This window comes from Mixophyes fleayi, chromosome 2, assembly GCF_038048845.1.
Source record: "Mixophyes fleayi isolate aMixFle1 chromosome 2, aMixFle1.hap1, whole genome shotgun sequence".
In the NCBI taxonomy this organism is placed as follows: Eukaryota; Metazoa; Chordata; class Amphibia; order Anura; family Limnodynastidae; genus Mixophyes; species Mixophyes fleayi.
This window is the reverse complement of record NC_134403.1, coordinates 82999921-83026646: the sequence shown is the minus strand read 5'-3', so window position 1 is coordinate 83026646 and position 26726 is coordinate 82999921. Positions and strand designations below refer to the sequence as shown.

The following is a 26726-nucleotide window of genomic DNA, read 5'->3' as shown; positions in this document are numbered from 1 at the left end:
CAATAATCACACAGTAATTCAGTCTTGCTGTAATTTATCACTCTACAATGAATGGTATACAGTGTGTTATTGATAAGACTGGAATTTCTTACAAGGTGGATATCGAAGGAAAAACATTTAAAAGTATAATAAATCAGTCAAAGCCAGGGTTAAGGTCTCCTGGGGAATATAAATGGGTTTTCTTGAACTTTGTGCTTTTACAAAGGTCTGCATTGTGTAATTTTCTTTTTTTCTTCTTTGTGTTAGTTTTTTACTGTAAACATTACATAGGATTTCCACATCTTTTAATTGACTGTATGTTGTAATGTGAGTGAGATAATGATCCTAGGTTTTGTTTGAAGTTACAATTTTATGGTCACTGAAGACGTAAAAAATAAAATTATTTTTTTTTGCTACAGATAAAATTCACAATTAAGCACATAAGTATAAAACTAGAAAGTGCAATTTTGTACCTTTGCAAAACTATGCTTCGGGAGAGGGGGACTGGGCACTTTTAAATTATGTGAATAGAATTAAATTTGATGGGTTGGCGGTGTCTTGGCTCAACTCTAAGTAGTCTAAATTGTATATATAAATATAAAGCTGTCTAGCATTTGCATATACAAAAGCGGGTGTATTGTCCCTGTATGCAGAAAATTGCATCTGCACACTTTGTATCACAACATGCTTTGTCCAGGTGCTGATTTGCTCCCAACTTGAAGGCCCTATGAATTTCGTTCAAATTTTTGACATACTAATTAAAGGTTCGTTAAGACATGATGCGTTGTTCAGTGAAGCCCTTTTCCATTTAAAATATGCAATGCACTCTTATGTAAAATGTAAGCCAATAATATTGCTGCTGACATTAAGCTAAATTAAACCTCCATGAAGAAGGCTGCTTATATTCCTGCGTAGCTTTGTGGAGTTTTCAGGGTAGATATCAAAAATATCCCTCCTCTGGGTGTGCTGTATGGCTCTCAGCCGCCCAGTTGGATAGACATGTGCTATGCAGTCCTGTCCAAGACCATGTATCTGTACTAATGTTCTTCCAAGGTGGATAACATTCCTATAGTTCATGTGTCTTCTGATGAGTCATACAGTCTGTCTTCCTCTGACTGTCTAGATGGCAACAAACTAGTAAAGATCATATGTAGTAACTTACATTACACAGTGAGAAAGTTTTCCAAGACCAAAATGTTTCCGGTTGAATTTCTACTTTGTTATAAGAAGTGGCTTAATGATGCATTCTGCTACAAGTTGGCCGTAACAACAGGTAAACCAGTTGCCATATAGCTCAATCCAGACCTTCATTTCAATACTTTTTACTTCATACATCAGGAGAATTTGGATTTGGTTTGCTAGCTTGTACTCTTTTTTTTTATTTTTTTTATTTTTTTTTTTTTTCCCCTTGATATTTAAACTTAACTGTTAATTAAAATGTGTTTATTTTTCTATCAAATGTGTAAACTGGGATTGTTAATTATTATTTTGTTTTTAGGGGGCTTTCTAAAACACTGCGCACCACATATATTATACCACCACCAACCAATGTAAAAGGAGATTCATTTTCTTTTTACTTGGGGGCATTATACTAATGAAATATTTATGGAAAAAGTGCATGCTTTGCTTTTTGATGCATTTTATTTTTTTGCTGAATAAAGGTATATTTTTGTTTGACCAGAACTATGCCAGTGAGTTGTGCAGCTGTCAAAATCTGTGTTCTCCTGTGAGGTTTTACCTCAAGTGCCTTCATTTTGTACTGTCTGGATACACCCCATTAAATGGTTTGCAGTCCATACTTCTTAAAATTGCCTTTTCACAATGTTTTCACCTCTGACTTTTTTTAAAATTCTTTCCTCCCCTCCCTTCTCAGGGGCACACTTTCTGTCATTCAACATGGATTGCTATAAACCTTTACAATTCCTTATGAATGTTTTATGTAAGCCACAACCCTGCTAGTTATCTCCCTGGATTAGATATCCATTTCCAATCCCTCTATCTTCATCCCTCTCATGGTACCTCATGACAGCTTTATTTGGATCAGGACTGCAGGGTAGTGGGCAGAGCATTGAAAAAGAGACTGGGTTCAACACAGGGCAGCTGGGGAACATATTCTAGTGTAAGCTCTTGTCTGCTGGTCATAGGATGACAGAAGGCAATAGGCGTCAGGAGAATCTTCTTCAAGCTTTTATGTTCGCTTAAGGGCTCCTTACAAGGACAATTGCACACTAGTTTGAGGTACAAGTGGTCATGCAGCCACACATATTCCTCCTTTCTATCCAGCATCTATGTTCTACTCTTCTCTGTTCTCCACCTATGCCAATTCCATGACCACTTTTACTGCCTGGTTTTCGTAATTTCTCTCCACTGACCTACCTGCTCTCATTTTACATCTCCATTGACAACACTGCTGCCTCTAAATTCCTCACATTTGCTTACTCGTGTTCTTCTGTCTCTGCGACAGCTTCTCCAACGCTGCCTTCCCGCTCATCCACTATATCCTCCTTTCCTCCTGCACCCAATCCGTGTGCACACAAAAATCCTTAACCGTTTAGAACCAGTCTTTCTACACCATTACACTTTCAATAGCCTTAGATAAGGCCGCTCCAGCCACAACACATTATCTCCTTTAATCCAAACCCTTCCCCTGGTTCTCTAAACAAATCTGCTATCTGTAAAAAGTGCTCCCATACTGCAAATCACCAATGGAGTATGAATTATATTCACTTTCTTAACATACTGCTTCTCTTCTCACCAAACAAACCTACTTTTAGTACCTAATACCCATACGGTTGTCCAACCTCCGTCGCCTCTTTGCTGTCTTCAATTTCCTTTTCCTGTCAGATTCAGCACTGCACACCCACCTTCTCATCCACTTCACTCCCCACCCTGCCTCCCTCTACTCCATTTCTCTCCTCCCTTTTACCACTTCCAAACTACTTGTGCTGCTTGTATACAATCAGTTGACACCTTTAATTCCTTCCTCTCTGCAATTGGACTTCCAATGTCTACATTCCAATTAGACTGCCCTCCTTAAAATGACCAGTGATATACTTCGATACATTGAAGGGTTGCTTCTCACTATTCATCCTCTATGGAACAAAAGTTGCAGAATTGTCAAACACCCTTCACTTCTTTGACTTTCGCTGCACTGTTTGACCTTGGTCCACCCCCTACCTCTTTAAATGCTTCTTCAGTGTTTTTTTTCTTTACGATAGGCTGAGTCCAGTTTTGCCCCCCGGGCTAAAACTTTCCAGCCCTCCCCTGGCAATGATGCTTCTTTCCTCTGGCAAAACTGTAAATGAACTTGGAGTTGAATTACAGTAATTTATTTCCAGTATTTTATTTCCTTTCAAGATTTTGATATTTTAATAAACTAATATGTGGGAACAGTAGTTTTGTACGCTGATAGTTCTCAAAATTACAACTGAATTATAAATACTGTATAACTGATGCATCCCTGGGCAAGGAATAGCACTTGAACGCAATTCCAAAAATAAAATTTGTAAAAGGAATGACCGTTTCATAAGGTGGTAGATTAATAACTAATTAAAGAGAAAAGTAAGATTCAATGTTAGTGTAATGTGCAGTAGTTAGGGCTAACTTGGTCTGTCGTTACATTCATTTATGGACAAACATGCACAAACAATGATCTAAGTATTTTAGATTACATACTTTGCTTTGCACCATATAGCCTGAGTGTGATACAATTAACGTTGAGGTGACCTGTCTTCGCAATAGTCCACGTAGACACATCGCGTCTGAGATTTTTACTAAAATCTCCAGCCAATTTTCCCTCGCGTCCTGTAGAGATGTGTGGAAGAATGAGCTGAAATTTCTGTACTGTTTTAGCAGTGTCCATAGCTGGACATTGAGGCGATGTCCAACTGCACCTTACGGCTATATGAATCTGTCCCAATGTCTCACATGGTAATGAAAATGAATTTGCACGTTTAGCAGACTGTAGTGAACATAAACGTAATCTTCCAAATCATTTCTAGACTTTTATTTTTTATTTTTAAATGTAGGATTTTATTTTGTATATTGCAAGTTGATGTTAAAATTTGCTGTCATTGTGCTTCTTTGCTTATAAATAGTAATAAGCTGCATCTGTCTACATTTCAGCTCCAAAAACATGCAGCTCAAGACATTTTACCTGCAAGGACCAGGTAACGTGCATCTCAAATGGTTGGAGGTGTGATAACGAGAAGGATTGTCCTGATGGATCAGATGAGGACCCTGAAATATGTAAGTAAACGTTACCATTTTTTAACTTGTATAGAATATGTAATAAGTGATTTATTATTTATGTCTTTAAATGTTTTATTTTTTTGTTTTAAGAGTGTTTGACAAGATTTACCTTAAGGGCAATCTAACTACATGTATCATTTCCTTATTTGTGTCTAGGTCTTTAGAATTCTAAACCTATACTGTGCAGAAATATAGTAATAAAAATCTAGTTGTCATACTGTATATATATTTTTCTAATTATTTTGGAAATCTTAAAAGGGAAAATAAAAAGTACAGTCAGTTTGCCTTTAAGAATAAATATATAGTCCATTAGTTATGTTTAACAGTAAAGATAAAGAAACGGAATCTGTATAGAATGGTATGTTATAAAGTTCACAGTCTACATCTGATATACCGTGACATGATGCTCCAGTCAGTGTTATTTACTATTCTGTTGTAGAAGCAGTTATTGCTAGTCAGTGTCCCAAAGCCATTGTGTTGTGAGACAATGATTAAGATTGACATGAGGGCTCTAGGAGGAGATCGTGAATTATGAGTGAATAAAATGGCCAGTTTACTGACCGTTTTACAGCTGACAGATGAGCTCTGAAAGCCATATGACCTTCGTAGAAGCCGGTAAAGTCTTGATTACAAATAAATGTATAATAAAATGATATTTCCATTAGACAGATACACAGCGAATGCCCTTAGAATACCATGGCATAAAAATGATAGTGGTGAAATGCCAGATGTAAAGTAAAAATATAATTGCAAGCAGCTTTGGAGTTTTAATTATAATTTTTTTATATGGAGGAAAAATTAAAAGATTTGGAGCCTAAAGACCTATATATTTAAGACCAAAGGAAGCCTGAAGTGTATGGGTTCATTCATTATAATGTTTCCTTCAACCCCCCCCCCCCCTAGCAAAAGTACATCATTAAGACTGTCTGTCTGTGTACAAATTGGTGGCTGTACCCACCCAACAGACATACATCACTTGCTTAGGCTCCAGTCTTCACAAGCCCCATCTCACAGTGTTTCATTCATGTTCCTCTGGAGTTTGGTACAAGTAATCAGAGGGCCATAGCCCATGACTGAGAGCTGAGCACAAAGCCGCAGTGTGCTACGTGTAGGCAGACGTGCAGACCGGGAACTGCTTGTTATGTAAAAAAATAAATACACGAAGCAACAAACAAACACACATCAGCGTCTTGCTCGGTGATGGCAGAACACCACTCGCTGTTTGATGGGAAGTGTCTAAATTGATTCCTTAGATGTTCCTGGACATTTTCTCCCACTAATTTGCTTACAGTCTCCTTGCAAATGTTGCAGTTTAGAAACAATTATCAGGCTGGTGATATTGATCATTCTTACTCTGTCTGACAAACAAAAGCTTCCATGAGACTCATGCGTAAAAAGCAAGTTACTACGCAGCTTTTGTTGTATATTAATATCAAATGATGGCTTTAGAGGTCAGCAGTAATGGCATTGTCTACACTAACTCTGTCCGCCATGACATCTCAGCAGCAGGCTGTCACATTAGGAGCAGGGTGATTCCCTAACAGAGCTGGTAGATTGTGAGCCCTCAGTCCCCTTTGCTATACTGTGTGAATGCATTGCTGTATTTACAAAGCCATTATGAAATAACACAGATCAATTGGTTGGAAACAACATAAACAACAAGGGTGTTTCCCAAATGACTCTGTTAATGGATTCTGTTTTTGTGCAGAGCTGTGCCTAGTGGCTTTCATGGCTTCTAGGTGAAATTGGTGACTGCCAATGAAGCTTTGTAGAAACTGAAGTTGTTCAACTATTAGGCAGTAGGCAACTAGTGTAACTTTGTAGAGAGCAGCTTGCAGGGTTCAAATCCAAGAACATAGTGTATCTTATGACTTTACACATGTACCAAAAGCCTGACTTTTCCTCTACCATTTTAAATGTGGTGCGTCCACTGTCTGCACCATACCCCCACAAGTTGGAAAGTAAAGAAATTAATGACTGTAAAACTCCCTGGACCTCTGTCCAATTTGGCCATCGTGTGTGGAGCCAAATCTTACAAGGTTCATGGCTTGGACCTATTAGATAAACCTGACAGGGCACCATTAGGGTTGCCAGGCACTGACGATGTATATTGTCATTGACCTACAACATTTACTGTTTGTCCTAACTAAAATCTGTAAGATTCCGACCAGATGTTCATGATCAGTTGTTTTTTGGAACTATAAACAATGTCCTAATTGACCATCAAAATAGTTGATGTGTATGGGCACTTTTAAACAACTGATAATTAATCCTTTTGTTTAAGGAACACGTTCTGTAAGAGTACATTTCTATTTATATTCCCATGATTCTCCTGCCAGTCTGCAGATGGTTGTGTGTGGGGCTACATATCGCTGTGTTCCATTTGCAGTCAGTGCTAATGGAGCTGGTTGTTGATCGGTGGGGGTAAGAGGAACATGGATAGCACTGAGCATATTCGCAGATGAGAAGCAGATTTTGCATCTTTAAATCTTATTGCAGTGTCTACATTTTAGACCACTATAGTATTAGAAACCATTAGTTCTAATTTCATACATTCACAAACAGATTACAACTGAGAAGGGCAAAGTGCACCAAATGTTGGCAAAAATATTTACACTTCAAACTAAAAAAAACATCCAGACCGTTTTTTTTGTTTTTTTTTACAATTTGATAAGTACATTCTACAAATACATATTTGTATAGTCTATGTCAGGTTGTTCAAGGTAAGATTTTGTAATGTGCGTATTGTCGCTAACCAATAACGATTGTCGAACCTCGATTTGTGTTTCCAACGCACAAAGATTTATTCGCAATAAGTGGAAAAAATATGCTCAAGCGATGTAATAGTAAATACAGCCGTTACTTAACGCAGGCGCTCTGGATCCAGTGCAGTCATTCAATCCTGAAGTCTGGGGACAAGAAGTCTGCACTCTGGATCACAAGCTGCTGCTTATATACACAATCAAGTACAGTAATACAATGAAGATGGTATGGCTTGCATCTATTGGTCCGGGTCTCAGGAATGTCCAAGGGGTCGTCAATCATTGGCTGGTTCATCCTAAGGAATCCAAAGGAGGGGGTCATCTCTGCAGGGGGTATGCTCTGCTCTTCCCGCCAGAATTCCTTAGTCTTAAGTAGTTCATAATTCCCTATCATTCATAACTTGCGTATGCACTCTGCGATTCCCTCGCAGAGCGCACCAAACAGTAGGATATGTAACAAGGTTCATTATGATACCACTCATGATGTTATTCCTTTAACCCGTTCTGTGTATTTCACTAATATGCATGTAACTCTGATATAACATATAAATACTACTATATTTCGACATAACTGACTATGTGTTGCAACTACCAATAATGTGTACTATTTTATAAGTATGCGTGTTTGTGCGAATGTATGGTAAAAGACCAATTACTGTTGCTGCCACGTGTAGTGGATGAGTACGCCCTTTCACGCCGTAGCGTGCCCTTGTACGTCATAGCGTACCGTACGCATCTTTTCAGACAAAGACAACCAAGTTTGCTAGACTTTAATTGAAATGACTTTATCCAATTTGCTGACTTCGACAGTTCCACCCTTTGATAGTGTAATAAACTATCACCCAATCACCGTTTCAAGTTCAGGATTATACAATACTTCTTCACAGACCATGATCTCGGTATCTGGTACCACCCTTTCAGTCTCTTTCTCAGTGTTACTCCCATGAGACCGTTTTCCACACTTCAACACAGTAGGAACACATTTGACAACTAAACCAATTGCTAAGATGACACCCAGTATAAGGAGAAGGAGCTTACCTACACTAGCAACCATTTCCTGTACCCACTCCCCCAGACCGGAGAACCATTTTGCTGGGTTCAACCATGAGAACCAACCCGCCACCTTTTCCCCGACCTCATATAACGAAGAATTATGGCTCTTTCGAAATTCCCATTTCAGCTGCAAAATTTCATCCATCTTCCGGTCTATAACCTCTTTAGGGTCTTCCGTATTATTAGTAATGTACGTGCAACATTTGACACCGAACTGGGTGGCCAGTGTCACACAGTACCCACCAGTAATAGAGGTGAGATAATTTAGTACCAGTCTATGTTGCACCAACTCCTTCTTGTACGCTTGTAGCTCCCTTCCAGTATACCTGAAAGTGTCATCATACATCTCGGTGATATTATCTATTAATTTAGCTAGGTCTTGGATATATTTAAAGTTTAATGTTCCCCGAGCGGTCCTGGTGAGATCTAGAGCAACCATAACTTGGAAACCAGCAGTTTCACTAATCAATTTTGTAGCTATGGGTTCCTCACCAGGAATCATATTTCTCTTGCCACGGTGTTCATACTGTGTGTGTATGTATGGTGGTGATGTAGTCTTGTGAATATCTACCATTTCTTCATGAGTAATAGTCATGATTTCAGGAACCAGTTTAGCTAAGAAACACAAGCCCTTGGAACTCGGAGTCACCCAGGAATAAGCTTTCCTCCCACAAACAAAATACACATCATCAGGGAGAACATAAGGAACAGTATGCCCATGAATTATATCACACAGAGTTTTGATAAAACTACCCATGCCTAGTGTCTCCATCTGCTCTAGACACGTGTCGGCATTAATGATATTTTCACATTTATCTGTAGAGACTTTTCCAATAGATACCTTCTTATGTTTGGTTATACGCCCTAACTTGTGACTTCCATCAGCATTCCTGCCTAGTAGTGACCTTGTGGGTCTCTCTCTAAAATGAGTGTGGCGAGCCATTGTCTGATCTGATAGGTCAGCCTCCCAATTCTCCAGGCGCTTTGCATGAGATATGTTTAGGCACAGCAACGATCTGCCTATGGAGTATTGTCGAAGCGTCAGACTAGGGGACCTAGTGTTATTGTACCTCCCTTCTATGGGCCTCCCACCCCTTAATTCGAGTACTTCGGATATGTTTAGCGGGAATGGCACTAGTCCTATGTTATGCTGCCCTTGAGGCACGTGAGAGCACACCCAACACTCAGTTTGGTTTAGCACCTTACCCACCAAGGAGTGATAATCCTCCAATGGATGCCCGCCTATATTCAGAGTACTGGGGGACTGGCATCGTTGGATGCATCTCTCGTCAACTAGGGAGTTGCAGAACTTGCAGATACAATACTCATCAGACAATAGCCCCTCACACTGCCTCCGAGTTCCTGAGCTAGCAGACCTTTTCATAACCCCTGGACCAAGTTTGATAATGGGCTGCTCAGGATATCCTATTAACTTTTCTTCGGCCTCCATTTCATCCGTATCACTCCCAGAACTCTCCTCCATCCTCCATTCTCCTTCACAAAAATAGAATGTCCTAGAAAAAGTAAAAACAAGGAAAATCCTGGAACAAAAGAAAAACAAAAACCGCCACTCCATCGCTGGAAAGATAGTTCTGAGGCAACGTCTCTGGTTCAGGTGTCTTAACTGCAGGCTTTAGGTCTCCCGGAACAGGCTCACAAGTGACAGCTCTATGTCGTCGGTCTGAGTCTTGTCTTGCACTTTCTCCGGATTATGGACTCTCCTGCAGTGGGTGGAATGGACCCAAGTGTCTCTCTCTGCAACCTTCAGTGATGTAGTACTGGTCAGCAGCACTTGGTACGGGCCTTCCCAACGGTCTGTTAAACAACCTGAACGTAAGAAATTGCGGATCATAACATAGTCTCCAGGTTCAACATCATGACAGTTCGTTTCTGGCATACCAGGTGACAGCATTTTTAGTTTTTGTTGTTGTTGTTTCAGCTGTCTACTCATTCTTATAAGATATTGTACAGTCACTTCATTATTACACTTCAAGTCGTCTTGTGGACTCACGATCAAATGAGGTTGTCGTCCGAACAGTATCTCAAAGGGGGACAGATTAAGAGGAGGTCTAGGAGTGGTTCGAATGCTGTGGAGGACCAACGGCAAAGCCTCAGGCCATGCCAACCCAGTTTCAGCCATTATCTTACCTAGTTTGTTCTTGATAGTACCGTTTACTCTCTCCACCTTACCACTGGCTTGTGGTCGGTAAGGGGTGTGAAGTCTGCTACTGATTCCCATGAGTTTACACATATTTTGGAAGACATCACCAGTAAAATGGGTACCCCTATCACTTTCAATGATTCTAGGGATACCGAACCTACACACAAAGTCTTGTACAATTTTCTTTGCAGTGAACACAGCAGTATTAGTGGCTGCCGGATATGCTTCTACCCAACCGGAAAACACATCAATACACACTAACACATACTTCAGATTCCTGCACGGTGGTAGTTGGATATAGTCAATTTGTATTACCTGAAAAGGTCCGTCTGTAGGAGGGATGTGGGATGGCTCAGTTGGAATAGTTTTCCCAACATTTTTCCTCAAACAAGTAAGACATGACATTGCTTTCTTACCAGCTTGAGAGGAAAATCCGGGAGCACACCAGTATGCTCTCACCAGTTTGCACATACCTTCTTTACCCAGGTGAGTCAGGCCGTGTGCTGCTTCAGCCAGGCTTGGATAGTATGTTCGGGGAGCTACAGGCTTACCTTGTCCATCCCTCCAGAGTCCTGAGGACTCTTGACCACATCCCTTCGCCTTCCAGACCGCCTTCTCCTGCAGGGAACACAAATCTTGCATTTCAATTAATTTCGGCGTATCTAATGTCTGAAAAACCATCATAGTCTCGGTCGATACAGTCATAGGTTGCCCTGCTGCCCATTTAGCAGCTTCGTCTGCCCTGTTGTTGCCCAATGACACTGGGTCTTCTTCAAAGGTATGGGCTTTGCACTTTATGACGGCTACTGTTCTGGGTAACTGTATCGCTGTCAGAAGTCCTTTTATGTGTTGTGAGTGTGCCACTGGTGTACCTGCTGCTGTCGTAAAGTTTCTAAGACGCCAAAGGGCCCCAAAATCATGCACTACCCCGAAGGCGTACCTAGAGTCAGTATATATGTTGGCTGATTTACCCTCTGCCAATTCACACGCTCTCCTTAGTGCTACTAGTTCCGCCACCTGGGCTGAGTGAGGTGGACCAAGGGGTTCAGCTTCTACCACATCCTGATCGTCTACAACAGCGTAACCAGTACATAGCTCTCCTGTCTCTGTCTGTCTATGGCAACTTCCGTCTGTATAAAACGTAAAATCTACATTTTCTAAGGGGGTGTCACATATGTCGGGCCTTGCAGTAAAGGTCTGATTCAGGTGTTCCATACAGTCATGCGTGTCAGTATTCTTGCCTAACTCATCATCAACCAGGGTCTCCTCACCTCCCACCCTTTGTGTCTCTTGAGACACATACGGAAGGTATGTAGCTGGATTTAGGGTGCTACATCGTTTGATGGTGATGTTTGAGGGTGCCATCAGGGCTAGTTCCCACTTTGTGAATCTAGCTGAAGAAACATGTCTGGTTTGGGCTGAATTTAACAGAGCTGATACAGCATGGGGTGTATAGATGGTTGAATTATGTCCTAATACTACATCCTCGCTCTTACTTACTAGAAGGGCCGTTGCTGCTACACTTCTGAGACATGTTGGGAGTGACCTTGCCACATTGTCTAATTGTGCACTGTAGTATGCTACCGGTCTGCTAGCGTCACCATGTTTCTGTGTGAGGACACCTGCTGCACAGCCATCAGCTTCTGTACAAAATAGCTCAAAAGGCTTTTCATAATCAGGTATTCCCAATGCAGGTGCTCTTGTCAGACTATCTTTAAGATTAAAGAACGCTTGCTCCGACTCTTCTGTGTGTATGACACGTTCTGGTTTTGAGGAAGAGACTAGCTCCTGCAATGGTAATGCCAGAATAGAAAAACCTGGGATCCAGGACCTACAGTATCCACACATCCCCAAGAAAGTACGAATCTGCTTCTGGCTCTGCGGCAGGGTCATGTGTTGTATGGCCTCAATTCTGTCGGTTGTCAGGTGTCTTAGCCCCTTAGTGAGGCAGTGTCCTAAGTATTTGACCTTAGTCTGACATGGCTGTAATTTATCCTTTGCCACCTTGTGCCCTGTTTGTGAAAGATGAAGCAACAACAATTTAGTATCATGTAAACATGACATAAAAGAATCAGAGCACAACAACAAATCGTCCACATATTGAATTAGAACAGACCCATTGTGGGGTTGAAAGGATTGCAAACAGTCATGTAAGGCTTGGGAGAAAATACTGGGGCTGTCAATGAACCCCTGGGGTAGTCTGGTCCATGTGTATTGCACTCCCCTGTAGGAGAATGCAAAAAGGTATTGGCAGTCAGGGTGAAGAGGGACTGAAAAGAAAGCAGAACATAGATCAATGACAGTAAAATGACTGGCAGACGGTGGAATCTGCATGAGGATGACAGCTGGATTCGGCACTACGGGGAATTGGCTCTCAACAACTTTGTTAATTCCCCTTAAGTCCTGGACTAATCTATAGCCCCTCCCCCCACTCTTCTTCACAGGGAAAATGGGACTATTTGCTGTACTGGCTGTACGAATTAAAATCCCTTGTTGTAACAGCCTCTCAATAACAGGATATACCCCTAGTTCCACCTCCGGTTTTAATGGATACTGTGGGATTTTTGGAGCTATCCTACCACTTTTTAGATTGACCATGACAGGGGCTACGTTTGCCATCAGTCCAGTGTCCTGTCCATCTCTGGTCCATAGGGAACCTGGTATTTCCAGCAACATCCCCTTTACTTGAGATGGACTTTGTTCTATAACAGGAGAGTGTAACATTAACCTTGGAGGGGTGTCCAATATGTCCTGTACCTCATGTGCAACCTTCTCGGGTATATCTAGGAACACACCATCTGAAGTACAGTATATGACACATCCCATTTTACATAACAAGTCTCTCCCTAGCAAGTTAGTAGGAGCCGCTGCAGCCAAGAGAAACGAATGCTTAGTATGCAGAGGCCCTATAGTAACTTCGGCGGGTTTAGTTAGAGGATAATGTAACACTTTTCCCGTCACCCCCATAGCTGGAATAGTTTTGCTGGTCACCTGTAGATTGAAAGGAGAGGTTATCACAGATCGGGCCGCCCCTGTATCTACAAGAAAAGTTTGTTTCCTGCCAGCTATGTCAACTATCATTGTTGGTTCTTCACTCTGACTCTCAGTTAACCTCACTGGCTGTAGACTACAGGTATGACCTGACCCCTAGCGCTGATTATTGATTTCCCGCGCAGCATTTGCTGCCGTAATATGCGCGGGTAGATGTGAGTCTTCTAGTCTATGTGAATCCTTTCTTGGAGGATATCTATGTGACCCACCCCTATGTGTATTGAGTCTTTCTTTATTACAATCTCTCCTGTAATGTCCTTCCTCGTTACAGTTGAAACACCTGATCACTTTAGGTTTCCTGTTATATGGGTTGTATGCTGGTGGTCGTGTATGCACCCCTTCTAGAGCCTGTATACTTACCGTCATTAACCTATCACTTTTCTCTTCCCTTTTTCTAAAAAGGTTCTTGTCATGCTCCACAGCAGACTCCCTAAGGAAGTCTACCGTGACGCCTCTCCAATTAGGTAATGTGGTTTGTACTCTCGTCTTTAAATTTTCCCTAAGGCCATCCATCAGTACCCCTACAGCTACCTCTCTGTGATGTGGGTCCTCACTTATGTTGGATATCCCAGTAAATCGTGCAATCGCTGTTATAGCTCTAGCAAAGTAATCTGAGGCAGTTTCACTATCCTTTTGTTTAATGGTGAAAATCTTACTCCAATTTACTACTACTGGAAAACAGATGGCTAAGTGTTTGACAATTTGTTCTATATTCCGTTGGTTAATCTCATCAGTCAGGGTGTCATCTTCCTCCAACAAACAATCTCCAATAAATTTTTGTATGTTAGTATTGGGAGGAAGACACGCCCTCAACACTACCCGCCAATCCTTACTGGTTGGTTCATGAGCATTCCCTAAGTCTTTAACAAATTTCTGACATTTAGCTAACTCTTTTCTAGGATCTGGGAATTCAGTCATAATGGAACGTAATTCTGATCTAGTCCAGGGACAATGCATTGTAACATTTCTTAAAGGAACTACACCATCCTTATCCGGTTTCCCATTGGGAACTGATATTGTGCGGACCGGGAACACACCCTCTGGTACACTAACTTCAGGGGACGCTACAGGATTTACAGGCCCTAGATTTAGAACACTTTCACTCCTAGTGATCACGCTACTCTCACCTATCTCAGCCATTTTCTCATACTTGCGCTGAGCCTCTAGTACATTAACAGCATGGGCAATGGCCGAAATCACAGTGGGTTCATCTTCGTTTTCAGATACACTTGATTGAAACTGATTTAAAACAGGGTACAACTTAGTAATTTTTCTATTTTCAGTTTTAACAACGGCTGTACTTACCCCTCCCGCCACATAAGGTGGCGGGGGCGCGCTTGCGCTGAGTTCGCCACGCTTCTCAATGGTTACATCCGCCTTGCGCGCGCTTTTCGCCACACCTATTTCCGGTTTGCATTCGCTGCTCTGCCACGTGTTACCTTCCATTTGCCACAATTTTAAACAATCATTATGTCTATTTCTCTTTTTCGTTGACTTGATCAACCATATTCTATCTTTTACAGTATTCAGTACCTCTGCATTAAAACTCCCTATTGTTGGGAAAGGCCTATCACAAGCTTTGGTCATCCCGACCCACGTGTCACAATACACAGTTGCATATGCACCATACTTCTTACACATGAGAAACCTCGCTGAACCAATAGGGCCTTCCTTAGGCAGTACACTGACCATCTCTAGCGTATGCTTAGCACCCATGTTGAACAATATACCTTCTACCCGGAACACAGACACACCGCAATGCTCTGTTCCTTCCGGCCAAATGTGAAATACAGACACACCGCAATGCTCTGTTCTTTCCACCTAATAATTTCAACTCTGTTGCTATACTCACCGCTAGAGATCTATAATCCTCGGTGAACGTATTTCCTTTAGCCGCGCTCACTCGCTTTTCCCTAATACAGAAATATCACTGTGGGCCCCAAGGGCTATCAGCTCCTCGATACCCTGGCTAAACCACAAAATCTGCTGAGTTTATTATCGCTGGGAGCGCAAAGTCGATACAATCAACCTGCCTTTCCAGTATAATTCCTCCTAGCTGCTTCACCAATTCGCACTAACGGTGCGACCGGATCGCACTGCCTACCAATACTAATTATTAGCAAACCTTGCGATCTATTGGTAGCGCTTTGCGAAAACCCAGTTTTCGCATTCGGTATACCTGCCCTGTATACCGTCCTTCAGTTGGGCAATCCGCCTCGTCAGACAGCAACTGAGCACCTCAACAATAAAACAGTGTATCTACGTTACAACATCACACACTATACACCTTTTCTGCGCAGAAAATCAAAAGTTCCCAACAATAGTAATAATGTCTCAGAGGCTTTCACAAGTAATTATACTATGCATGTATAATAACTATCAACACGATTGTTTAACCACGTGGCAAGTTTACCGGAAGTTCGCGTACGCACAGCAGGAAGTACACATACGCTAAACAATGCAATACAGTTAAAACGCACAATGACAGAAAAAAGAAACAGTTTTCTCTTTTGTCCCTAGGTTCTAGTTAGCGTGCCCTAGATAATGCAAAACGGACATTCGGTTTCGCAACACAGAGTAAAATTCAGGTTTTGAACACCATGCGTTCTTACCCGTTTATGACGCGTCTCCACCCTTTGTTGAGGAACCGAAATCCGTTGGTCTTGCGTATCATCGGCAACGAAACCTCCAAAGCTCACGAGCCCCCAAATTGTAATGTGCGTATTGTCGCTAACCAATAACGATTGTCGAACCTCGATTTGTGTTTCCAACGCACAAAGATTTATTCGCAATAAGTGGAAAAAATATGCTCAAGCGATGTAATAGTAAATACAGCCGTTACTTAACGCAGGCGCTCTGGATCCAGTGCAGTCATTCAATCCTGAAGTCTGGGGACAAGAAGTCTGCACTCTGGATCACAAGCTGCTGCTTATATACACAATCAAGTACAGTAATACAATGAAGATGGTATGGCTTGCATCTATTGGTCCGGGTCTCAGGAATGTCCAAGGGGTCGTCAATCATTGGCTGGTTCATCCTAAGGAATCCAAAGGAGGGGGTCATCTCTGCAGGGGGTATGCTCTGCTCTTCCCGCCAGAATTCCTTAGTCTTAAGTAGTTCATAATTCCCTATCATTCATAACTTGCGTATGCACTCTGCGATTCCCTCGCAGAGCGCACCAAACAGTAGGATATGTAACAAGGTTCATTATGATACCACTCATGATGTTATTCCTTTAACCCGTTCTGTGTATTTCACTAATATGCATGTAACTCTGATATAACATATAAATACTACTATATTTCGACATAACTGACTATGTGTTGCAACTACCAATAATGTGTACTATTTTATAAGTATGCGTGTTTGTGCGAATGTATGGTAAAAGACCAATTACTGTTGCTGCCACGTGTAGTGGATGAGTACGCCCTTTCACGCCGTAGCGTGCCCTTGTACGTCATAGCGTACCGTACGCATCTTTTCAGACAAAGACAACCAAGTTTGCTAGACTTTAATTGAAATGACTTTATCCAATTTGCTGACTTCGACAATTTTTATCAAAAATTTAAGACTATAGGTTTTGGATGAATTTAGGTAAAATAAATATATTTAAACAGGAAAATCTTACCTGCATTCTAACGATCCTCTGATTCGGTAGACTCCCCAGTGCCTCCAATAGTCCCAAGGTAATCCTCTCTGGCTTCTGGATGGTCTGTATTCAAATAGGCATTTGGGTTGTCTAAGCAGCTTCCCCATAAGCTTCTCATTGACCCGAATGGGAAGTTCATGGAAATAAGTCTTCAACAACACTGATATGTCCTCCTGGGGACTTGCCACATTGCAGAATTGGTGGGCATTCAAGGATAATCAAGGTAATACTGAATATAATAATAATAATAATACATTTTTATATGTATATTATATTATTAGCGACTCAGACACACTTCTGGTGTTGCACACGTGGATAGCTTCTTGCTGAAACAGTGCTTTTATTATTCCATCATAATAAGGCAGCGTACTTTTCTGTCTGGATGACACTAGGCAACCTATCGCTGACTAGACATAATACTCTTGTCTAGACACTGGCCACTGTTTGGCATTGGTCGCCTTGCACAAGTGCACCATATATGTTTATAAAGTTGACACTCCTTACCAAAGTCCTAGCTTGATGGACAGGTGTCACTCCCACCTTGGGGTAAATGTATCAATATGCGGGTTCTTCAACACCTGCGTGTTCAGCCTCTTCCGCGATTAAATTTCAAGCGGCGCTGCATTGTAAAGGGAAGTTAACCCTTTACAATGCAGCGCCGCTTGAAATTTAATCGCGGAAGAGGCTGAACACGCGGGTGTTGAAGAACCCGCATATTGATACATTTACCCCCTTGTCTTTAAAGGGAGTTTTCTGCAGGTGTTCTGTAATTACTCTTCACTGCAGACAGACAAATCTTGTCAGCTTTGTGTAAATTTTTTTCAAAGCATGTAAGTTAAATCTCACTTTATACTTTTACTTTGTCACACATTTCTTACACCTGTGTACTGTCACCTAGGTTCACTGCTATACCTGTGTGTAACCCGGTCTGCAGCCTTTACCCACAGACTGTCGGTTGAACACCTAATTCCTCTCGTAGATCATTTATTTTTGTTTCACAAGATAAATGTAGAAAATGTTTGCAATAACTGAATTCATAGACGCAAGAAAAAGACTTGTCAGAAACTGATATGTTTGTCAAAAATTAATGCAAAATTTTACTCTAGGAAACTGCTTGAGGCACCCAGTTGGGAAATAACTGAAGGAGAAAGAGAATCTATTGTTCCATCCTCATCTGTAATACTTTGTAACATAGATGCTGTTGGACCATGTTGGAGCAATAGGTTTACCTAGATGACCATTACTCAGAAAAAAAAATAATTGATGTGTCTAATCCAATTTATAATAATAAATCTGTATTTCTTATAGTTTATTTAATAAGATATCTGCGAAGAGTAGTCGGCACCATGCTTACCATAAATGAGAATTACTTACACACATTGTAATTTATATACCTGTGTATTGACCGACCAAGCCATTACGGAACTTGTTTGGCCCTTGTGATGTGGATCCAATCACTGTAAATAGATGTCTAGTGTAACAAGCATAATAAAGTCTCAGTAACCTCCAAATTGGAATCAATGCCAAGGCATCTGAATGCATTGTATTCATTATCTCCAATGATTCAATCGGATTAAAAGGATTGTTCAATAGTTTACTAAAATATACTTCTATAGGTAGCCGGAATGATTGATTATTTCTTCCCCCCCCCAACATTGTAGCCAACTCTTCACTCTGAAATGAAGACAGACAACAGTTCCTAAGTTCAGTAAAATAAAATGGGGGTTGATGGGCTTTGGTAATTGCTGAGTAGAAGACAGAGGAATGTACCAGTGCTTTTATCCCTGTCTGATACTTGCCAATACGTCCAGTGATCTGTACAGCTTGGACTGATATTTCCATTTTTGTGGCTCCTTTTCCTTTTTTGACTCAAGCAAGAAAGAAAATGTTCTGACTGGATATTATCCTGGCACATTTTATCTGCCAGCTGTACCAATAGGTCTCCACGTGACCTGGCCATTCAACACTGAGTTTTGCCAAATTGGAGGTGAAACCTGTGGGCCATTCTGTTGAGCAGCGGACTTAGCCTGTTTACGGTCAGTTCTAGTGAAGTAATAATGGCAGCCCATTGTCTTGTCAAAGGGAGCTATAGCTTCAGTCTAATTCTTTTATAACGCTAAGGTTGTTTCTATAGATAAATGTACTGAGAATATATGTTATCGTTCCAGTACAGATGCTAATTTTATTAAGGGGCCTTTTAGCAATGTTTCATTCTTACAAGTTGAACCAAAAGTTGAAAATTATGGCGCAAAATTCATAAATATATGTACCGTATGTGTAATCTTTTCAATAAATAAAATTTAAGGGACGTGTAATTGAATATACAGGTTTTTTTTATTTTTATCTAATATAGTACAAGCAGTTGTAACACAGTTGATGAGATTGGAAAAAGACACCAGTCCATCAAGTTCAGCCTATTTTGGATCTCCTGCGATCCCTGGCTTATATTAGTTGTCTAATGTACTTGTTCATGAGAAAAAGTTTTCTGAACAAACTGACACTGATTCTTTTCTTTTCAAATTTCAATGTGTAAACATCTGTGTATTTCTGAGGCACTCCGAGGTAGGTTTTTTTTTTTTTTTTTTAAGATTTAACTTTTATTGGGTACATATTAATATCCCAGTAGGTTTCAGATACCTACTGGAGTATTAAGGTATACCATTTTACCTATGTGGTAATTTTTCTCTTAAGAGCTAGGAGACTCTGACAGATGCAGGGACATACGTGTTAGTATTAACTATGCTCGCTATGCAGAGCTCCACAGAATAATTTATACAGTGTTTACCAATAAATTCCATATAGGTTTAGCTGCCAAATACTCATTGGAATATAGTGCGGCTATGCAATTCATTTAGCATTTTTAGATCACAGTACACATTTGTTTTGTTTGTTTGGTTTTGTTTGTTTTCACTATTTTTAATATTTCACTCTCCTTTCCAATCCTTTTATCATGATGTACCTAATAAAAGTTAAGTCTTAAAAAAAACAACAAAAAAAAAGCTACCTCGGAGTGCCTCAAATATACACATTATTTTCTTGATACTTCTAAACCAGTGTTGGCTAACCTGTGACACTCCAGGTGTTGTGAAACTACAAGTCCCAGCATTCCCTTCCAGCAATAAGCTGCTATATGTTGGCAAAGCATGCTGGGACTTGTAGTTTCACAACACCTGGAGTGTCACAGGTTAGCCAACACTGTTCTAAACTAATGTGTCGAGTGCACCCTTCAAGAATATATGTGGTTTTCTTGAAAAGTAATATTGTGACAAATTAGGAGGCAGCATTTAGTTATTTATACCTGCTGCGGTTTTTCCACTCCTTTTCTCTTCAAATGTTTTGAAATTTGTCAAGTTAAAGGATCTTCAAGTTCAAGATGCATTATATTGAGCCTGTGGTTTTACTCGCAGATCTATAATGCATTTTACTTTAAAAGGCATAGAAAACCTCATCCTGTTGAATGCAACAGATATTTTTTTTTTTTTTTTTTTTTATCCTCACCGGTGCATCATTGAGAATCTAGGTGCTGGCAGTAATTGTAACACATAGAATATCTGGCACTAACCACAGAATGTCCGTGAAAGTGATGGCATAACAGAATCTGAATCTTGTCCATGAGACTCGTGACCGTGAGAGATATAAAGGCTCAAGGTCAAAGCCTACATGCTCCCAGGTGTAAATGTTTGGTTTCTTGCTTTGTCTTCTGGAAGGACTGTCTGTTCCACATAACATTTTCTCTGGAATAAACAGAGGGAATTGCAACAACAAATTTTACAGCATTCTAAAAGCTCAATTGTGTCTCCCCAGTACAAAATGCCAACCTTTTTCATACCAGCTACGATTGTTTGTCTGTGTAATTTATTTTATGTTTTTGTTTTTGGCTGGAGTGTAATTAAATTACTGATGGACTCCATTGGTTGTCCATTTGTCTAAAACATTTATTTCCCAGATGTTTGTCCCACTTGTACTTGCACATACTATTCCTATGGTCCACCATATGGGCAGTTCAGCAGGAGAGGGGAAAGGTTACCTTTTGACCTATTGCACATAAGATTGCTGTGTAAACATGGACACCCACTCTTTGTGTAAAGAAAGTGTTTGGCAGAACTTTGTGGGAGTGTGTAAACATACACCAACCATACTTGTGTAAATGTGCAAAAAAAAGTTTCAACATGAAGCGTTTAAATAAAAAAACTATAGACAGGACAGAACAAGTCCAACCTTTAGGCTACATAAATGGGATGCTGCAACATAAACAATATTAAATTATTTTTCAAGTGTTTAACTGCAAGAATTACTTATTTTTTTTGCTATTTTTTTGTTGTGAGTTGTTCATAAAAAGGCCTGTTGCAGAGTGGAGCGCATTTCACGCGTCATAAGCCACAAAATAGGTCACGTACCAATGTGCATATTTTGCGCTGAGTGCAAAGCTGAAACTGTACGTGCGACTTTGCATAGCCAGTATAAGTGGTTACAAAAACAATTCAAATGTAATTTTGTTTAAAGTACATTTACATTTTATCTTGCTAGGGAGCTTAGCATACTTTCTCGATTGTAAATTAAAAGAAAATACTTATACATACTTCTAACCCAGCATGCTACAAGCTTTGAACTTCCGCCCAGATTTAAGCTGTCAATCAGTTTATATTGGCGGCCTGATTGAAATAACTGATTTCAGCTGTGTATGTAGTTCCAAAATCATGCAACCACTGGTTGACTTCAAAATCCTGTGTGTGACTGTCTGCTTTCTTATCGTCATCACTAGTATTGCACCAAGCGTATGCAGGTTTAGTAACAAATGTAAATCAATGTACAATTCTAGTTGACCTATAAATGGGCACCAGACCTTCTTTATGTTGAAACTTTAATTTAAATATATATATATATATATATATATATATATATATATATATATATTTACACAGATCATCACTATCACTTGCCACTTACACCTGCCTTGTAACTGTTTCAAGGGAAGCAACTGAAAATCGCGCATCTTTGAAGATACCGAAAGCTTTAATTGAATGCTACTGTGTTCACCTTAGCACGTCCTTACTGTACATTGACTACATGCCATATGCCCATTCCCTTCTCCATTCCACCCATGAAATATATATTTGGCTGCACATTGCCCTTGTACAACAGGTTTTAGCTGTTGTGATAAAGGGGCATATTTGCCTGTCAAACATTTTTGTAGAATATTGCAGCCCCTGATGACGTCCCTCTGTGATGTGAGTTTTAGGTGTCAGGGAAAGTAATCATTCTAGCAAATTTATTGTTGTGGTGATCCTTGAATATCCAGGGCAGGACTTTAGATTTAGCAGGTGCTTCATGACACCGCCATGACTTCTATTATTGCTCTGTAGTAAACGCTACATCAAGGATGTTTGAAGCCTCCCTAGTAGAACACTTTCATTCTGCTTTCTGTTTCATGGTTGAAGCATCCTATCTAGGGGAAGAGGGAGGCGGGAGACAGGGATGAGTATATGAATGGGGGGATGCTGTCTGGAAACTATGCTAAATAGCTGTTTGCTGCTCAGCTGGGAATTCCATACACTGCTTCCCTTTAGCACCTTTCTGTATTTTCTATCATGCAACCTCTTTAGACCTAATGAGAATTTCCATTCCTTGTTGATGCACAGAATAAATATATTATTTGTTTTGTGTTTCCCCCCCCCCCCCCTGGCGGAAAACTGTGTTTTTGTTAAACAATTGTTTATCGTTTATTATATTAAGGGATTAATATGACTAAATAATATTAGATTGCTAATAGGTGCAAGAATTTATAATGAATAACACGTATTATATGGCACAAGTGCTGGTACTTGTAGTGCCACATGCGTGCAATATAAATGTTGCACTCATCGTGAAATCATCAGTGTTGCCGCATCATAAATAAATATCCTCCCCCCCCCCCCCAGTATCAATCAATTATTGTTGTCCTTTTAATATAATTATATATGTGCATATTGCCCCCTTTTTATATTATGAACCATAAAAATTGATTATTAATTTGTTGTCCCCCATCATCATTAAATAATAATTCATAAATCAATGGTGCTTCTTCTTATGTTATGAATGACAAGATACCTCAATCAGAGGCAGGTATTAAAAAAAGCTGTCTATTTTTATTTTGATTGTTTTTTCCGGGGCTTTTGACTAAACCACCTGCGGTTTGTGTTTTTAAACTGCCGCACATCACCGGCAGTGGTACATTCAGACCTCCTACTGCCCTATAGTAAATGCGGCAGTTTGGAGCACTAAACTGGGAATTGATGATGTGCGGCATTTACTTGTAGTATTTGTCTGACCAGTGAAATAACTGGATACACACGTATGCAAGCATACTTCAGATGCAATGTCTCTAACGATTGAAAGTCTCTGAGCATGCCGATTCATGCGTACACACCTACACAATTTACCTCCAGATCTGTGATCTTAATCTGTCATGAAAAGACATCATTCCATCGTTGATCGTGATTTTTAGAAAGTTTATGAAACCAAATAAACAGATGTGATTTGTTTTGGTAAGATAAAAACATGATTATGGGAGTGTACACACTATTGCAATATCTGACTAAACGGGCGTGTATCATGTGACCTGTGCAATACTTGCATCTGTGTGTACCCAGCTTAACACTTTTTCACAGGCTATCAAACAAAAACCTGTCGGGTGTAATGTGGCCATGCCAACCATGTAACTGCCCCCATTGAATGGCAATAGATGCAAACTTTCTATGTGAAATATGACTTATGATATGCATGGACAACAGGGGCTACTTGGCTGGGGACAAATGGTAGGAGCAGGAATATGATCAAAATTGGGTGCACCATGAGCAAAGAGATTTAGGAGTGGGAGTAAGCCCATTGGCATGTATGTCTATGTAGAGTACATTAATTGTACAACATGCTAACCTCTTAGATCATCCTTACAAATACCCATTGTGACAGGATGGACCGCCTATGCCACCCTGTCTGTTGTTGCTAGGAACCGGCTGGGCTTACTTTGCCACAGTTCCCTTTCGTTATCCAAAATGCGCCCTCTTGCTGCAGTAGGAGGGGCTTATAATGCTGCCACCACTGGACTCCTTACTGGCAGTACCGGGTTTCTTCTGGGTAAATGATGCTGCTAGTGTACCTTGTTACTGATGTACCTGGGCTGGTAACTCCGGACCTCTTACTATGGATCCGGGTTGCTGTGAATGGATCCCCCCCTGGCCTATCACACTAACCAGGGCTGCATGGGTAGCAGGCAGAGCGGTGGTACTGGAAAAGCTTGGGTCCAAACCTCAGAGACAGCCAGAGAACATATTAGATTTAGGGTCTAATCTGTAGATCACAGGAATACAACGATATTGAAGATGTTTCCAAGCAGGTCTTTGAAGCAAGATGGTTTATTTGCTCCCACACACTGGTTTGAGGTACCAGTGATCAAGTCAGATGTTGAAGTCAGAAGAACACTTGCATGCTCACACTGCTCATCTTTTATACAGTTCTGACATACGCTATTTTTAGAATCCGGATGTAACCCTGTTTACCAAAACATTGATTTACATACATTGCAAAGCCACTAATATTTATACTTGGCTATGAAATTTTTAGAAACCTTACTGTGTTTTCCTGCACCTGGTTTTCAGATGCAAAGAGTCCAGGAGCCAGTCTTAATTAAAAGTTCCTGCCTTCAATGTTGGATCTTCACACATCAAAATATCTAATTAACATGTGGCTCTTCATTAGACCATCCGGAATACATATTCACACAGAACAACAAAAAACAATAATACACAAGAGGCTTGGTAAACACAGGCTCATTGTATCAGATATATACATCAGAAATAGGCATATCCTATAGCAAGGTTAGACAGAAAAACAAACTTTTCTACCCTCAGAGATAACAATTTCCTATCTCACAATAAGTGCATGTTGAATTACATAAATAAGTGCCCTGCGAAATTTGCTTTAAATAAATTTTTACCAAAAGTTATATAATAGTGATCCAGTCACAACCATCATTTATATTCTGGCAATTATATATTGTACCAGCCTAATGCCTCCACATTATGGCACCAGCCTGTGCCCATTCACGGCATCATAGCAGCTTGAGACCTTCTACATGTATATGCCTTTCTGATGATAAAAGTTTGAAAATAAGTTTATTTAATGCTTCACAAAATTTATTACACTATTAATGTTGTCTTTTTTTTGTTGTTCCTTTACTAGGTCCAGATAGCAAGATTTCAAAATGCCAGCCCAATGAACATAACTGTATAGGCACAGAAATCTGTATACCTATGGGGAAGCTGTGCAATGGCCACACTGACTGTGCGGATGGCTCGGATGAAGGACCTTTCTGTAGGGGTAAGATATAAGCAATGTGGTGTCTTGAAGTTTATACAGTGAACTGAGTTCAACATATATGCAGAATACTTCTATAGTGATAAGGATCTATAATCAAAAAAGTTACATTTTGTTTCTACTGAATGCCATTGATCCTTATCAAACGGACAGCTGTCAAATGTGAAATCCTGTATAGTTTATGAAACATTAAAAGAATAAATTTTCACACAGCAAAAATTGCAACATATGCCATGTATTATTTAAACAAGACTTTACAGTGCTATATATTTGTACATATAAAATTATATTTGGTACAAGTATAAGAACAAAAAGCTTATGCTTCGTTTCCTGGTAGAACTGGATAAACATGTAAATAATTAGATTTTCCTTGTATACACTGAGTGATTTTTGTATTTATAAGGCTTCTGTTTATTGCATTAGCAATGATTTCATTAATAAGCTGTAGTCACTAGACTAGGCACAGTAGGAGCTTTGAATGTTTGCAGTTTACTTTAAGCTGATGAGGGGGAATTACTAAAATGAGGTTTGGTATGTGAGTTCTAAAACGACACCCATTGGATGCATTTTTAAAACGCACACCGCAGTATTTCTAAACACACAATGAAGTATTGTCTTTATTTTACTCTGATCTGTTTCCCCCTGTGTATTATCCATGTTGTCTACTGGCAACATTAGGCCAGCCTTTCCGACCCTGATTTAGAGTTAAAGGTATAGATGCCCTTTTACATATGAGCAAAGTTTCTATGTTTTTAGTTTGAGTTGTAAATGTCATAAGATGCATGCAATTTATAATCTAGCATTGCATGCAGCTCTATTTCTGGCCCCAAGTGATGAGATCAGAAAGAGGGATGCAAGGAGGCATTTTTTTTATATTTATTTATATTATTTGTATTTTGTGACAAACACTGATTAATTCACTGTGCAATTTGTGCGGTCTGACTATCGGAAACATGTTTAAAATATTTTGACTCTTTCCTGGTGGTTTGGCAGACCCGCAGCTTGATAACTCTTATGGGTTGTATGAGCTTTGGTGGTTTGCGGGAGTGTGATGTAATGTGCCGTTTTCATTTTAAGAAGATGCATGGGTAGCAAACCACATGAAAGCTACAAACCGATGACTTCTTTAAAATACACTGTATGAGGTGTCAAAACTTTCACAAAGGATTGCCATCGAGGTCCTACTTATAAGTACAAACATGAATGGAAGAGTTCATAAGATGAACAAACCATCTCTAATATGATGGAGAAATGTAATGTTCATAGGAATAGTCACAGTCGCCACTATGCCTACTAAGAATTAATTACTTCTGCTCTACGTGTTCTGGTTTAAAACTCTTTTTTTTTTTTTTTCTTTTTTTTTTTACATTTTGTAAATCTGAAACTCCTTCAAGTCCAGTGAAAGATGTTCACAATTGTTTACTGGATATTTTCTGGGTATGAGTGAATTGTGCTTGAACATTTAGCT

General features: G+C 40.0%; 1 protein-coding gene across 1 annotated transcript in view; it reads left to right on the top strand.

The window, feature by feature from the left end:
* Nucleotides 1-26726, top strand: part of LRP1 (LDL receptor related protein 1) — a 255697-nt gene that overhangs the window by 42155 nt on the left and 186816 nt on the right. The window contains exons 2-3 of the mRNA XM_075199407.1: nucleotides 4105-4227; nucleotides 25124-25261. Of these exons, the coding sequence (XP_075055508.1) occupies nucleotides 4105-4227; nucleotides 25124-25261 (261 nt within the window). The remainder of the gene's footprint in view (nucleotides 1-4104; nucleotides 4228-25123; nucleotides 25262-26726) is intronic.